The sequence below is a fragment of the Aureococcus anophagefferens genome, assembly GCF_000186865.1.
Source record: "Aureococcus anophagefferens unplaced genomic scaffold AURANscaffold_7, whole genome shotgun sequence".
NCBI classification, from domain to species: Eukaryota; class Pelagophyceae; order Pelagomonadales; family Pelagomonadaceae; genus Aureococcus; species Aureococcus anophagefferens.
The window spans coordinates 1806379-1821295 of NW_008705567.1; the positions used below are offsets into that span (position 1 = coordinate 1806379).

Here is a 14917-nt window from a genome sequence, read left to right on the forward strand (position 1 = left end):
GTCGGGAACCTCGTGCACCACGGCGGCGAGGGCGTGCTCGAGGAGACGGGCGCGGGCGGCGCGGGCCAGATGACGGAGAAGGGCAAGTCCGTGCCCCACGGCCAGGCGCCGAGCCTCGTCGCCTGCGAGATCATGATCCAGAGCGTCGCCTACCTGGCGCACAAGATCGTCAACCCCCGGGCGCCGTTCGGCTCGTACTTTGGCGCGCGCGCGTTCATCTCCGTGATCAAGATGCGCTTCCAGACGCTCCTGGTCCACCCCTACGTCCACGCCGAGGAGAAGTCCATCTTCCCCTGGCCCCTGTCGGAGATCATCGAGGACCACAAGTGCCACATTGTGAACCACCACGTCGACGGCTCGTGCCTCGGCGTCATCGACTTCGCGCCTATGAACCGGCTCTACGACGGCCTGATGTACTTCCAGGCGTCCTTCTACCAGAGCGGCGCCGTCAAGCGCCGCACGCCGGGCCACTGGGTCCTCACCTTTGGCATGGAGTATTGCCTCATCGCCCTGACCTTCGCGACCTTCGCGGGCTACATGGCCGCCGCGAAGGCCATCAAGGGCGGCCCCGTCGCCAAGTCCGTGAAGACCGCCTAGCGCCGTCATTCCCACTACCCTGTATGAAAATAAGAGTTGAATTCTAAAGTTTTCATTACCCATTTTACCCTTAACATATCCCGCCGGCGGGATATCATATCCCGGATATGTTAAACGCCGCTTCAACTTGGACTTCAACCTCAAACCTTGCACTTCAACAGGGACCTCAACACAGCCGCTTGCCCTTCAAAAGGGACCTCAACACCGCCGCTCACGCCTCATCGAGGACCTCTGACGCGCCGCCCACGCCTTAGGGTGCGCGACCCGCCCCATGCCACGTGCCAGAAGCCCTCCAGAAGCCCTCCAGAACCCTTCCAGAGGAGCCAGGATACGCCTAGGATACCCGTAACGCAGTCTCACTCTGATCTGGGTTATGGGCCCATTTTCGCGCTGTGAGCCACCGCGCTACACCTGCTAGCTGTGCGCAGCTACACCGCTGCGAGCCTGCGCGCAGAGCGCGCCGCCCGCAGCAGATCCACCGCTCGCGAGCGGCGGATAGCCCCTGGAGCCAGAGCGCGCGCCGCCGCAGAGCCCGGCGTCGCGCCGCGCTCCGGTCCAGGCCCCACCAGCGCCCGCGCGGACCGCGCGCGGCGCAGCGGCGAGGACACCAGCACCCCGCCTTCCTACAATGCCGCCGCGGACCCGCGCGGGCGCGGCCGGCGGCGGCGACGGCGACGACGAGCCGACGCTCCTCAGCATCGTCGAGCTGAACAAGCTCTTCAAAGACGTCGTCATCTTCACGCCGCAGAGCGGCGTCCATGACGCGAACAAGGCCCTCTTCAGGGCCTGGACGCGGTCGATCATGCTCCACGCGCCCGTGCTCGAAATCGTCGGACGGCACGCCAAGGCCGACTTCGGAGACATCTACGACGGCGAGTGGGCCAAGATCGACCAGTCCGAGCGGCCGCAGGCCGAGCACATGCTCGCCTAGGCTCCATGCTGAGATTCGTTATCTAGATAAAATCATGATTACCGTAAACCAATTTTTGCAAATCGACCAGTATATCTCTCGCATTTATGATGACTATAGATCAAATTCAAGATGCGAGCACTGCGGAATGTCATTTCAAGATACCAAATGTCTTGATTTGCACCACGTTAAAGAAACTTGAAGGGCAGTTTACCAAGGCGAGGCAGTGGGGGAAATCAAAATCGCAAAATCGTAAGGGGTTTGGGGTATTTCGGGTCCGCGGAAGGGTTCTGGAAGGGTTCTGGAGGGCTTCTGGAGGGCTTCTGGCACGTGGCATGGGGCGGGTCGCGCACCCTAAGGCGTGGGCGGCGCGTCAGAGGTCCTCGATGAGGCGTGAGCGGCGGTGTTGAGGTCCCTTTTGAAGGGCAAGCGGCTGTGTTGAGGTCCCTGTTGAAGTGCAAGGTTTGAGGTTGAAGTCCAAGTTGAAGCGGCGTTTAACATATCCCGCCGGCGGGATATGTTACCCTTTTCCGTGGTCGGCGCGTCTTCCGACTTGTCTTCAAGTCCGGCGGAGTTTTTCCCGCGCGCTTCAAGTTGGAGGAGAATTCAGCAAATGTATCCACGGCGTGGATGTCAGGCGTCGAGGCCTTCGACGGAGAGTGACGACGCAGCCCCGACGCGATGGGCGCGCTTAAGACGGCCGGGAAGCTCGTCGGGCTGTACGTGCTGGCCTATTTAGTCCAGGTCTGCTTCCTGATCAAGGACCATGTGCCTTTCACGCTGCAGCAGCGCCTGGCCCAGGCCAAGTGGTGGCTCCTGAACCCGCGCAGCCTCATGACGATGACGGAGGACGAGGTCATGGAGAGCTACCTGAGCAACACGGACCCGCCCCAGATCGAGATCCCCGTCATCGAGGGCACCTGGGAGGAGATCAAGGACGAGGTCATGAGCCTGGGCAAGGACTGGCCGCGCGCGCCCGCGTCCGCCGGCGGGCCTCGCTCGCGTCGCGCGGCCGGAGACGACGCACAGGACGCCATCGCTTCGTTCCTAGGCTCGTGCTCGTGAAGAACTTCAGCCACGGCTACCTCGACCAGTACGCGGACATGGAGGCCTTCATCGCGGCCACGGAGAACACGAAGCACAGCTTCACGACGGTGCACCTCGGCGCGAACGTGGGCCTGGGCAAGACGAGCGAGATGGTGGGCCTCCACGACGCCGTGCGCCGCATGGCCGGCGGCGAGCAGCTCTACGGCGGCTTCATCCTCGACCTGCTGGCCCAGCAGCCCAAGCTCATGGCGGGCGTCGCCGCGACGCTCAAGCGGCTCGCGGACATCCCCGCGCTCGTGCGCTACAGCGACGAGGTCCACGACGCGAACCACCACGCCTTCGTCTACCACGGCACGTGGCACTGGGCCATGCTCCACAACGCGCCCGTGCCCGACGCGTTCCTCCAGGTCGCGAACCGGAAGAAGTGGTACTTCACGGTGCCGGACTACATCCCGCACATGCGCCCCGTGTGCCTGGGCATCGCGGGCTGCCGCTTCATGATGGACCCCCGCGACCAGAGCCGCATCCCCTTCCGCGAGGTCATCTCGGAGCCGGGCGACATGCTCCTCTTCCCGCCCTTCTGGCCCCACGGCGTCGCGAACCTCGAGGAGGAGTTCGGCTGGGGCGTCGGCGTGCGGCCGGGCGGCGGCAAGGACGCGTTCAAGACGTTCCTCTGGCCCCTCAAGGCGCAGAAGTCGGGCTACTGGGCCACCGTGAACTGGTTCCTCCGCTTCCTCACGCTCAACACCAAGGCGGACAACGGCAAGACCGACATCGACAGCCTCAAACAGAACGTCACGACGAACCTCGTCCTCAACACGCCCCACCTCGAGGCCCTCTCGCGGAACATCACGGAGAAGATCGACCTCAACCACCCGCTGCGCACGGGCGGCCACAGCGCGCCCTACGCGGGGCCCCCGGCCATGCTCACGAAGACGGAGGCGGCCATGCTCGCGGGCGCGGGCGCGAAGGCCGAGCTCTAGGGCGCCCGCTTCCTATAAGTCCGCTGTTTGAACAGACGAGGGTCGCCAACTTGCCAGGCTGAGTTCTCAGTTTGAACACGCAAAGTTAGAGTACAAGGGGGGGGAACGGGGCTCGTCGCGGGGGGGCTATGGGCAAAAGGGGTCCGGGATGTTCCTCAGATCGCGGTCTCCGCGCTCCGCCGCGACTTGCGCGCGCCGCCCGCGCGGCCGCCCGCGCGCGGGCTCCGGCGCGCGGGCTCCTCGGCGCCGGGCTCGCCGAAGCCCGGCGCGAGGACGATGTCGCAGCTCCCGCGGAAGGTCGTCCGCCGCGCGGGCGCCCAGGAGTCGAAGAGCGGCGCCAGGCCCGTGACGGACACGTCGCCGGACGGCGCGAGCACGCGCGCCTCGCCGTCGCTGCAGACGAACTGGTCGCCGCCGGCGACGGCGGCGATGCGCTGCCAGTAGGCCGCGTCCTTCTCCGCGCGCAGGAGCGTGCGCTGGGCGAGGCGCCGGCTCCGCTCCGCGTCGCGGCGCCGGTTCCGCGTCCGGACGCGCGAGACCGCGCGCGACGCGAGACTCCGCGGGTTCAGGAGCGGGAAGAGGCGCCGCGGCGGGTCGAAGCTCGCTAGGTCCCGCAGGGCCGGCTCCGCGGCGGCCAGGGCGAACTCCGCGTGGCGCAGCGCCGCGAGGTGCGCCGCGGCCTCGTCGCCGAGCGCCTGCGCGTCGTCCGCGGCCAAACACTCGAACGTGGACACGACGGCGAAGTCGCCGCTCGTCGCGACGAAGCTCACGGTCTCCCCGGCGCCGTGGCGGCTCGATGTGTAGCGCACGTCGCCCGAGCCCCGCGCGACCTCGCAGCCGCCCGCGTCGAGGACCTCGAGCTCCGCGCGCGTCCCGCCGTCGCGGAGCTGCCACCGGAGCACGAGCTCCTTGTTGGCGAGCACGACCTTGCCGTGGACCATGGGGTAGTCCCAGGACGGGGCGACGACGGCCACGGCCGGCTCGAGCGCTCGTTGTTCGCGGGCTCGGCGCTCCTCGAGCAGTGATTCTTGGAGGACGCCGGCCTCGGCGCGGAGCTGAGCTGCCTGCGCGTTGAGCCGGGCCGCCTCGGCCTGCCAGCCGCCCGCGGGCGTCGAGAGGGATGTTGTCGTTGGGAGGACCGCGAGCAAGGTGAGAGCACGTCTCATTTTTCGTAAGACGCGCCGGCCGTCGCACGAACACACGAGCGCTCGAGTTTTTCTTCGTGAGGCGCGTCAACCGAGCGTCAATGTCCGCTTTTGTGGACCTTGGCGAGCAACACCGACATTTGCCGCGCCGCCGATCGCGTCGTCGATTGGCAGCCTCGACTCGCGCGCCGCCGCAGCACGCGCCACACGCAACCACACAACTACCACACAACACATCATTGGCGGCTGCAAACGTGGAGTGAGTGGCGCCTGCCACAACCGGCAACGCTCGCCGAAGCAGCCATGAGTAGCTCCGGCGAGGCTGACAACTTCCGGCGGAGCCTCGTGCAGACGGTCTGGGCCGTCGCCTCGGCGACGGCCTTCGGTTTGATCCTCTGGTACGCGCGCGGCCGCGACAGCGCCATCGCCTTCTTCTCGGGCTACCTCGTCGAGCAGTCGCTGTCCGTCGACAACCTCTTCGTGTTCATCATGCTCTTCGAGTACTTTCGGGTGCCGCCGGCGTTCCAGCAGCGCGTGCTGTCCTGGGGCATCGTCGGCGCGATCCTCATGCGGGGCGTCATGATCGTCGCGGGCGTCGCGGCCGTGAAGCGATTCCGGTGGACGTCGCTGCTCTTCGCGGGCATCCTGCTGCTGTCGTCGGTGAAGCTGCTCATGGAGGGCGACGAGGACGAGGACGTCGGCGATAATCTGGTTATGCGGCTCTCGCGGAAGCTGGTCGGCGCGACGACGGAGTACGACGGCGACCGATTCTTCACCGTCGTCGACGGCGCGAAGCGCGCGACGCCGCTGCTGCTCTGCCTCGTCTGCGTCGAGCTCAGCGACGTCGTCTTCGCCGTCGACTCCATCCCCGCCGTGCTGGGCATCTCGACGGACCCCTTCGTCGTCTACTCGTCCAACGTCTTCGCCATCGCGGGCCTCCGCGCGCTTTACGCGTTGGTGGCCAAGGCCGTCGACTCGATGGTCTACCTCAAGCCCGCGGTCTGCGCCGTGCTCGTCTTCATCTCCGTGAAGATGATCCTCGAGTACTTCCACTACGCCATCGGCACGGGCGCGTCGCTCTGCGTCGTCGTGTGCCTCCTCGCGCTCGGCGCGGCCGCGTCGCTGCTGGCGTCGAAGCGAAAAAAACACAAGACGGAGGACCACGCGCCGAACTACGACGCGGGCGACTTCGCGCCGGCGAGCCCGCTGCGGCAGCGCGAGCCCTTCGCCTACTCGGCCCAGGACGACCTGAGTCGCGTGCTCGTGTAACGCGGTCGGAAATTTACACGGGCGGGGCCTAGCGCCGCGCGACGAGGCGCTCCGTGTCGAGGGCGCCGCTCTCGGGCGTCGCGTCGTCCGGCGGCGGCGGCGGCGGCGACTCCGGGTCGCTCGCGCGCGCGGTCCGCTGCGCGGCGCGCCGCTTGTCCTTGGCGTAGATGGACAGCGCGGTGCCGGAGAAGAAGAGGAGCGCGCCCCGGTAGTGGGCGGCCGTCGGCGTCTTGCCCTCGAGGACGACGAAGCTCAGCGCCACGGTGACGCCCTTGCGGACCGTCTTGACGAGCTCCGCGTTCGTCGCGCCGAACGCCTCAACGAGGCGGACGACGCACGAGATGGACGCGTAGCCGAAGATCTCGCTCGCGAACATCTTCGCCAAGATCTCCGGCTCCCGCGCGACGAAGGCGACCATGGCCTGGGGCTCGTCGGACGCCGCGAAGAACGCGAGGCCGCCCGCCGCGGAGATCGCGTACGTGTACAAGATGAGCTCCGCGGGCCGCGGCGAGAACTCCTTGAAGATGTAGACCTAGGGGGGGGGGGTCGCGGTGCCGGTCGCTCGGAGACACGAGGACCGACCTGCTCGTAGGTCGACACGAAGACGTCGCAGAGGATCGCGGAGAGCGCGAGCGCGCCGCCGGCGACGGCCGACGGCGCGAGCGGGCCGAGGCGCCCGCCGGACGCCGCGGCGGCGGAGAGCGTCGCCGGCGCCGCGCCGTCGCCGATGATGCCCATGGCGAGGCCCACGCCCAGGGCCGCGGCCGCCGCGAACTCGAGCGACGAGTAGCTGTGGCCGGAGCCGAGCATCGCCTGCGGCCGCGGCGCGTCGCGACGCGCGCGCGCTAAACGGACGCACCATGCTCAGGAGCATCGTCGGGATGGGCTTGGCGCACTTGAACATGACGCGCGTGCTGTAGTCGATGTACGTGAGGCCTGCGATTGGGTTTCGAACGAGCGGCGGGCCGCTCGGACGCGGCGCGCGTCGCTGTTGTTCGCCAGGAACACGCTGAGGAAGCAGAAGACGGCGACGGCCAAATAGTGCCGGAGCGGCGTCGTGCGCTGGCCCGGCGTCCAGCCCGCCCGCGCGAGCTCCATGGACGCGAAGAGGCAGTAGGCGACGCTGTGGCTGAGCGTGAGGAACGACCGGTGGAGCGGCTTGAAGCCCGGCGTCGTCACGATGATCTCCTGCGACGCCGCGAAGCCGCAGGACACGAGGAAGAAGACGACGAAGAAGACGACGGCCTGCAGGGGCCGCACGCGCTTGTCCGCCTCGCCCTTGATGAGGTCGCGCATGGCGGGCTTCGTGCTCTTGGACGGCGACGACGGCGCCGTGTCCGGTGGCGCCGCTGCGCCGCTGCTGTCCGATGCGACCGCGAGCAGCGGCCGTTGCATGGGACGCCGGGCCCACCCGCGCGCAGCCTTCCGGAGCCCACCACGCGTCGTCGCGGCCGTGCGGGCAGCCCCCACGCAATGAACGAGGTCGGAGGATTCAGCATGGTGCCGGATCCAGCGGCCTCGCCAAAGCTTTGCCATTGCGCGCGCCGCTCCAAGTTTTCCTGCGCGCCGCCCGCCGTGTCCGTCGCGCGCCGCCTCTTGCCATGGCCGACGACAACGTCGCTCGGTGCGCGCACCTGCTCCTAAAGCACACGGGCAGCCGCAACCCCGTGTCGCGGCGCACGAACCAGCGCATCACCATGACCAAGGCCGAGGCGCTCGACGAGCTCGAGGGCTGGATGGCCAAGATCTCCAATGCCCCGGACCCGGCCGCGGCCTTCCGCGACGCGTGCAAGAAGCGGTCCGACTGCGGGTCCTGCCGCGAGTCCGGGGACCTCGGCGACTTCCAGCGGGGCCAGATGCAGAAGCCCTTCGAGGACGCGACGTTCGCGCTCGCCGTCGGCGAGATGTCCGGCGTCGTCGACACGGACAGCGGCGTCCACGCGATCCTGCGGCTGCCGCTCCTCGCCGACGAGGGGGCGTCGCCGAAGCGGCAGAAGACGCAGGGCGTCCGCGCGGCGCACCTCCTCCTGAAGACGACGCGGTCGCGGAACCCCGTCTCGCGGCGCACGGGCGAGCGCATCGCCCTCGCGCCGGAGGACGCGCGCGCGGAGCTCGAGGGCTACCTCGCCGAGGTCCTCGCCGCGCCGGAGCCGTCGCGCGTCTTCAGCGCCCTCGCGTCGAAGCGCAGCGACTGCAGCTCCTACAAGCAGGGCGGCGACCTCGGCCACTTCCAGAAGGGCGCGATGCAGGCGCCCTTCGAGGACGCCGCCTTCGGCCTCAAGGTCGGCGCCGTCTCCGGCATCGTCGAGACCGACTCGGGCCTCCACATCATCCTCCGCATCCAGTGAGCGCGCGCCGCCGCATAAGTTCAAACAAAGCGAACTTGCAGCTCTAATAAATAAAATAGCCTGGGTTCGTGATGGTTCGAGCGTCCGGAATGCCCGTGTGCTGATGTATGCCTGCTCGGTGCCGCACCTTCCATCGTGATGCTGCGCCTGGTCGCGCTGCTGCTCCTGCGGTGCCGCGCGGCGCCGACGGCCGACGAGTGGCCCCTCGTGCTCGCCGGCTCCGGCAAGGACGCGCTGCGGCCGCACTGCGACCCGACCACCGCCTCGGACCGGCCCTGCGACGCCATGTGCGTGCGCGAGAAGGCGTGCGTCAACGGGCCGCGGCGGATCGTCGCGCTCATGCTCCGCGGCGACGCGTTCCGCATTTGGGCGCACCAGGGCAACCAAGACACGTGCTGCGCGGGCTCCGAGGCCGCGCAGCGCGCCGTCGCCGCGGCGCACGACAGGCTCGTCATCGAGCCATTGGAACGGGCGGGCTACGACGTGCGCGTGTACATATCGTCGTACCACTGCACGAACGGCGAAGACTGGGCGTCGACGGCGCTGCCCGCGCTCTACGGGTCGCGGCTCCGGGGCCTCGCGTTGCGGAACCGGACGGCGGGCAGCCAGTGGGGCACGCTGTCGCGAGCGGTGGAGCTCGCGGCGTCCGACGCGCGGACGGTCGCCGACGGCCGGTCGGGCGCGCCGGAGACCCCCGGCGTCCGCGAGTGCCCCGTGCACCACGCGTTCGTCCTCCGCCTGGACATGCTCGTCAAGAAGTTCGACCTCTGCCTCCTCGCGGCGGACCGGCCCATGAACCGCCACGCCCTCGACGACGGCGGCGGCGCGGACCAGTTCCTCTACGCGCCCGGCCGCCTGTTTTCCTGCGTCGCGAGACACCGCCACCATCCCGCGGCCTATTCGTCCCGCGGCGCCCACGGCTTTCTCGACAAGATCGTCGAGTTCGCCGGCGGCGGACACAAGGCGTCGTCCTACCTCCAGGCCGGCCTCGGCCCGGACGCGGCGCTCGCCAAGGGCCGCGACGCGACGAAGTGCCGCGCGTTCCACGCGGACTGGATGTCCAAGTGGACCGCGGAGCAGGCCGCGCCGCGCGGGGGGCTCGCGGCGGCGCGCGCCGCGTGCTACCGCGCCCCCGGCGCCTTCTCCTTCGGCTAGCGCGGTAACCCTCAGACGACGTCGCTCGGGGCCGCGCCGCCCTTGGCCGCGACGATGGGCTCGAGGACCTGGTCGCCGTCGTCGTCGCCCGCGGGCCGCCGCTGGCGGCGCCGCTCGGCGACGTGCTCCCGGTAGGAGCGCACGCACCAGAGGCGGAGGAAGAAGAACGCGACGCCCGACGCGGCGCCGATGGGACCGTAGTGGTGGGGGCTGATCTGCTCCGACAGGGCGTAGGCGACGAGCCCGGCGAAGAAGAGGCTGAAGAGGAAGGCGCCGCAGAAGTCGCTCTAAGTTTTTGGGGACAAAGGTGGGCACTCATCATCATAGGCCTCTCGAGCGTGGGACGCCGCGGCCGCGCGTAGTAGACGTCGGCGCCCGTGTCCAAGGCGCGCGTCAGCGGCGAGCCCATCTGGAGCGCGCGGCGCAGCCGGTGGGTCCGGCGCGGACGACGGCTCTGCTCGCGGCGGCCGGGCACGACGGACTCCATCGACACCGGGTGGGCAGCCTTCTTCAACATGGCTTCAAGCTCTTTCTTATTAGCCGCGCAGCGCCGGGATCGACGGAGGGTCGTCGAGGACCGTGGCGTAGTCGCAGGTCTTGCCCGCGAGGGCCTCGAAGACGGAGGCGGCGTGGAGCGTCGGCGTGCCCTCGCCGACGGGCTTGGACGCGAGGTCGAAGGACTTGCCCAGGGCCGCGTCGTCGAACAGCGCCGCGCAGCAGACGCGCGCGACGTCCGCGCGCGCGACGGAGCGGCTCTTGAGCCCCAGCAGGACGTCGTCGACCTCGACCGTGAGCTCGCGCTTGCCCGGCTCCTCGTCGACGAGGCCGCCCGGGTGGACGATCGTGAACGGCACGCCGCTGTCGACGAGGTAGCGCTCGGCCTTGCGCTTCCAGAGGAGGATGTCGCCGCCGGAGCCGTCGTCCTGCTTGCCGATGGTGTTGAGGAAGTTCTCGGGCTGCGTGCCGCCCATGGACGACACGAACACGAAGTGGGACACGCCGGCGGCCTTGGCCGCGTCGATCTGCTTCCTCGCGCCGAGCCAGTCGACCTCCTCGGGCGTGCCGCCCGGCGGGAAGGAGAACTCGGGCCGGCCGACGTCCGGGCGCCGGAGCAGCTTCTTGACCATGAGCTTGACGAGCGACCGCTTCCTGATCGCGGGCACGGCGGAAGTGCAGAGCACGACGGCGTCGCAGCCGGCCATGGCCTCCGCGAGCGCGGCCTCGTCGGCGACGTCGGCGGCGACGACCTCGTCGCCGGCGGCGCCCGCGGCCTTGAGGGCCTTGGCCGCCTTGGCCGACCGCGCGAGGCCCAGGGGCGCGACGTCGGCGTAGTCGTCCTTGAGCTTTTTGAAGACGAGCTTCCCCGTGCGGCCGCCGGCGCCCGTCACGAGCACCTTCTTGAGCGCTGCGATGGGTGCGACGAGCGCGAGCAGCAGTGCGTGGCGCAGCATGGCTGTCGAGGTCGCTGAGTCGATGGCCTGCGTCGATGGCCTGATCGAGGTGCGACGAGCGCTGCGACGATGGCCTGCGTCGATGGCGGCGAGGTCGCTGAGTCGGTGCATCTTGAACTGGTTGAACTCAGGCTGGCGAAGCAGCATCGGCCGACATCTATCGAATTTGTTTGGCCTTTCCCCCGTCATCGCGTAGGACTGCCGTCACGACCAAGATGGCGCCCTCGAAGAAGGCGTCCGTGGGCATCGTGTTCGTGGGCATGATGCTGACGAAGTACCACGACATGATGATCACGATGCTGCCCAAGCCGCTCGATGCCATGGCGCTGCGGATGTACTACCCGGACATGGAGACGCGCATGAACACGTTGACGGCGGGTGAGGTCGAATTGCCGCACATTACCTACGGGCTGCCCATGGATCCGCTGAAGGAGGGCGAGACGCTCGACAAGATTTTCAACCCCCGCGGCTACCCCACGCTCCTCAAGGGGGCGTTCGTCAAGGACCAGGACGAGGTCGTCGCGTTCCTGTCCGAGAAGAACAAGGGCAAGCAGATGCGCATGCTCAACTTCGAGAAGTACACGGACCCGCACTTTTCCATCTCCTGCGTCAAGGGCCTGGACGAGGTGATGACGGATTTCGACCAGTACGCGCGCGACAACCTCTTCACGAACTACTCGCGCGAGGGCAGCCCGTACTACGCGGGCTTCGAAGCGATCACGGACACCGAGGACGTCGAGAAGGTGCTCGGCATCAAGTCGGACCAGATGGGCGGCCGCGACTACAAGATGAACAACCTCTTCACGTCGAACTTCCAGAACGACACGGCGTCGGCCGGCCTGCACTGCGCGCCGATCGACTCGCTGTCCATCCAGCTCGTCGGGACGAAGACCTGGTACTTCGTCGGGCCCGACGACCTCAAGGACATCCCGTCCACGCCCCTGCCCACGTTCATGCCCTTCCCCCACACCGACGACGAGCTCCTCAAAAAGGTCAAGCACGTCCACGTCATCAAGCAGGAGCCGGGCGACGCCATCTATTTCGGGCCCAACTGGTGCCACTCCGTCTGGACCGACGCGGGACCGAACGTCATGTTCAACCTCCGCTACCAGTCGCCGAAGCTGCTCAAGGGCGGCCCCAAGTACCTGTTCTTCAAGGCGCTGTTCCGGGGGATCAAGCACGGGTTCAAGTTCGGCAAGAACCCGCAGGACAACCGCGTCATCTTCGGCGACATCTACGAGTACCTCAACCACTACTTCACGGAGTGCGGACCGTCCAAGTCCGCGGAGGCGCTCTTCGCGACGGCGAAGCTCGCGCCCTGATCTCGCTCCCCGTTCGCTGTATCCCGCTTGAAGTCCTCCTCTGTAAGGGGCGGAGCTGTTCCCACCTAGTCGCCACGTGGGGCGCGGGTTTTGACAACTGACTCGTCACGCGGTGTCGCGCCGTCGAGGCGTCGAGCGCGGCGCACTGGCACATCCAAAAAGGCACGGTCGACCTCACGTTGCCGATCGCAACAGACAGCGCGCCGGGCAGCCTCGAGTCTGTTGCTGCGAGCCAGCCACTCACGCGCGATGGAGTGGTCCCACCTCGAGCTGCGCAAGGCGAGCAACCTGCGGAAGGAGGTCGACGAGGCGCTGCGGCGCTTCACGAGCGCCCTCGAGGACGACGACCCGTCGGACGTCGAGCCCATGAAGCGATGCTTCGAGGCGCGCATCGAGGAGCTCGAGGAGTTCTACCTCGAGCACGAGGACGACGAGCGGTCCATCCTCTTCGAGAAGCAGCGCATGCGGCTGCGGCGCGCGCTCGCCGCCGCCGCGCCGCCGCCCGCGGCGTCGCCCGCGCGCGACGAGCCGCCGCCGCCGCCGGAGCCCGCGGCGCCGCCGTCGGCGCCGCCGCCGGCGACGCCCGTGGCGCCGCCGTCGGCCGTGGCCGCGGCACAGGTGCCCAAGTCCACCGTGCGGTCCTCCGTGGGCTTCACGCCCGGCTACGCCGCGGGCCAGGGCGCCGCGCCGAGCACCGGCCGGCCGACGCCCGCGCCGAGCGCCGCCAAGGCGCCGGCCAAGCCCGCGGCGACGCCCAAGCCCCTCTACGCCTGGGAGGTGCGCGACGCGCCCGGCGCGCCCCGCGCGCCGACCCTCGAGACGGACCTGGGCGCCTTCCTCGCGACGGACGTCGCCGGCGTCTACGCGACCAGCGGCGCCGGCCAGCGTCGAGCGACAGGAGTGTTTTTTCGCGTGAATTTCGCCTGAAGATGGTGAAGAAATCCGACCCTGTCGCGCTTGGTAGGCGCCGGCGCGCCGAGCCGCGCGTACGTGGACCTCCAGGTCGTCCTCAGCGACGCCGAGTACGAGGAGCTCGGCGCCCTGCGGCGGGCCGCCGCGGCGAAGAAGAAGAAGGAGGCGCGCCTCGACGTCAAGAACAAGCGGGAGCCCTACATCAACTCCGCATTGCCTTATGTCGACGCACGCCGTGTGGAGGCCGCCATCTACCGCCCGGCGAGCAAGGACGGCGCCCGCTGGAACTACTGAGAGGGCGGGGAGCGTCTAACATGGTGAGTCCGGGAATTATGTACGAGCGAGCGCGAGGGGAGCGGGGCGGCCGGGCGGCGGATTCGGCGCTCTCGCGCGAAATCCGGCGCCCGGGCGCCGCGGTCCCGTCGCGCTCCGATGAAGGTGCTTCTAGATGGAGTAGCCGTCGTAGGCGTCGACCTCGTACTGCCACGTCTCCGAGCGCTTCTGGACCTCCTGCTTGCGCTCGGGCGTGACCTCGGGGTCGAGGAGCTTGTTCAGGCCGATGACCGTCATGCCCGTGGGCACGTCCTTGGTCACGACGGCCTGGGAGCCGACGGTCGCGCCGTCGCCGACCCTGATGTTGCCCAGCACGGTCGCCCCCGCGCCGAGCGTGCAGCGGTCGCCGACCTTGGGGTGGCGGTCGCCGCGGTCCTTGCCCGTGCCGCCCAAAGTCACCGAGTGGAGGATCGTGCAGTTGTCGCCGATCACCGCCGTCTCGCCGATCACAATACCCGTGGCGTGGTCCATCAACAAGCCGCCGCCCAGCGACGCGGCCGGGTGGATGTCGACGGCCCAGAGCTCGGAGACGCGGTTCTGGATGGCGAGCGCGACGTGCTTCGACGTGAGGTCGCCGCCGCGCCAGAAGTCGGCGGAGACGCGCTGGGCCTGCGTCGCGTGGAAGCCCTTGAAGAACATGACGCACTGCAGGTAGGAGATGGCCGCGGGGTCCCTGGCGAGGATCGCCGTGACGTCCGCGCCGACCCTCGGGTCGTCCCTCAGAGCGCGCACGCAGGCCTCCTTGAGCTCGGCCCGTGGCAGCATGATGCACGAGGCCGCCCGCGCGAGGCGGCAGGCGAGCACCTCGCCCACGGCGTCCGCGAGGTCCTCGGACTTGAGGATCTGCGACTGCACGGCCGGGCCGAGGAGCGGCGAGCCCTCGAGGCCCGCGGCCTCGTCGAGGAGCCGCGCGAAGATGCGGTCGTCGCGCGCGCGCTCCTCGTCGCTGTAGGGCAGGCGCGCCAGCTGGGCCTCGTCGTCCTCGTCCGCGGGCGGCGCGGCCGGCGCCGACGACAGCGGCGCGGCCTGCTGCCGCTGCGCCGCGGGCCGCGGCAGCCGCGGCTCGTTCGTGGCCCGGTCGTCCGTGTAGGCGCTGTACCAGTTCTTCGGCGCCCCGCGGCACGCGACCCGGCTCCGGCGCGGCCGCGGGGCGGCGCGGAGGCCGCCGCGCCGAAGCGCCGAAGCCGCGCACAACATCCAACCCGCGATGACGACGCGCCGAGCGCTCCTGGTCATCCACGGACCGCGCCGCGAGGTGGCGGTGGCCGGTCGCTGGGTGCGCTGGTGCTGGCGGCGGCGCGCGACCAGCCGAACGCGCGCGCGGAGAGCGAGGTGTGGCGGCTGACGCTGGACGACAGACGCTGCCGGTGTGAGCTGCAAGGTTTGGGTTTGTCGCCAAGGTCGACTCGGTGCTGCCCTCCAGTACGTTCCAGGGTTTCGTTTTT

At 69.0% G+C, this 14917-nt stretch overlaps 6 protein-coding genes across 6 annotated transcripts; 4 read left to right on the top strand and 2 right to left on the bottom strand.

The window, feature by feature from the left end:
• Window positions 1–69: 69 nt before the first annotated feature.
• On the top strand, window positions 70–597 carry AURANDRAFT_63658 (hypothetical protein; the record flags this gene model as incomplete). Its single annotated transcript, XM_009037930.1, has 1 exon — window positions 70–597. One exon carries the CDS (start codon window positions 70–72, stop codon window positions 595–597), a length of 528 nt encoding a protein of 175 aa, XP_009036178.1.
• A 628-nt stretch (window positions 598–1225) lies between these two features.
• On the top strand, window positions 1226–1528 carry AURANDRAFT_63659 (hypothetical protein; the record flags this gene model as incomplete). Its single annotated transcript, XM_009037931.1, has 1 exon — window positions 1226–1528. The coding sequence occupies one exon, from the start codon at window positions 1226–1228 to the stop codon at window positions 1526–1528; it is 303 nt and encodes a 100-aa protein (XP_009036179.1).
• A 3293-nt stretch (window positions 1529–4821) lies between these two features.
• Window positions 4822–5965, top strand: AURANDRAFT_37330 (hypothetical protein; the record flags this gene model as incomplete). The annotated part of the gene is made up of 1 exon (XM_009037932.1): window positions 4822–5965. One exon carries the CDS (start codon window positions 4986–4988, stop codon window positions 5949–5951), a length of 966 nt encoding a protein of 321 aa, XP_009036180.1.
• A 1608-nt stretch (window positions 5966–7573) lies between these two features.
• Window positions 7574–7906, top strand: AURANDRAFT_7806 (hypothetical protein; the record flags this gene model as incomplete). The annotated part of the gene is made up of 1 exon (XM_009037752.1): window positions 7574–7906. A coding segment is annotated over one exon (333 nt), but the record flags the coding sequence as incomplete, so codon positions are not given.
• A 2144-nt stretch (window positions 7907–10050) lies between these two features.
• Window positions 10051–10866, bottom strand: AURANDRAFT_5707 (hypothetical protein; the record flags this gene model as incomplete). The annotated part of the gene is made up of 1 exon (XM_009037743.1): window positions 10051–10866. A coding segment is annotated over one exon (816 nt), but the record flags the coding sequence as incomplete, so codon positions are not given.
• Window positions 10867–13694: 2828 nt separating this feature from the next.
• AURANDRAFT_4440 (hypothetical protein) lies at window positions 13695–14402 on the bottom strand (the record flags this gene model as incomplete). Its single annotated transcript, XM_009037736.1, has 1 exon — window positions 13695–14402. A coding segment is annotated over one exon (708 nt), but the record flags the coding sequence as incomplete, so codon positions are not given.
• Window positions 14403–14917: the final 515 nt, after the last annotated feature.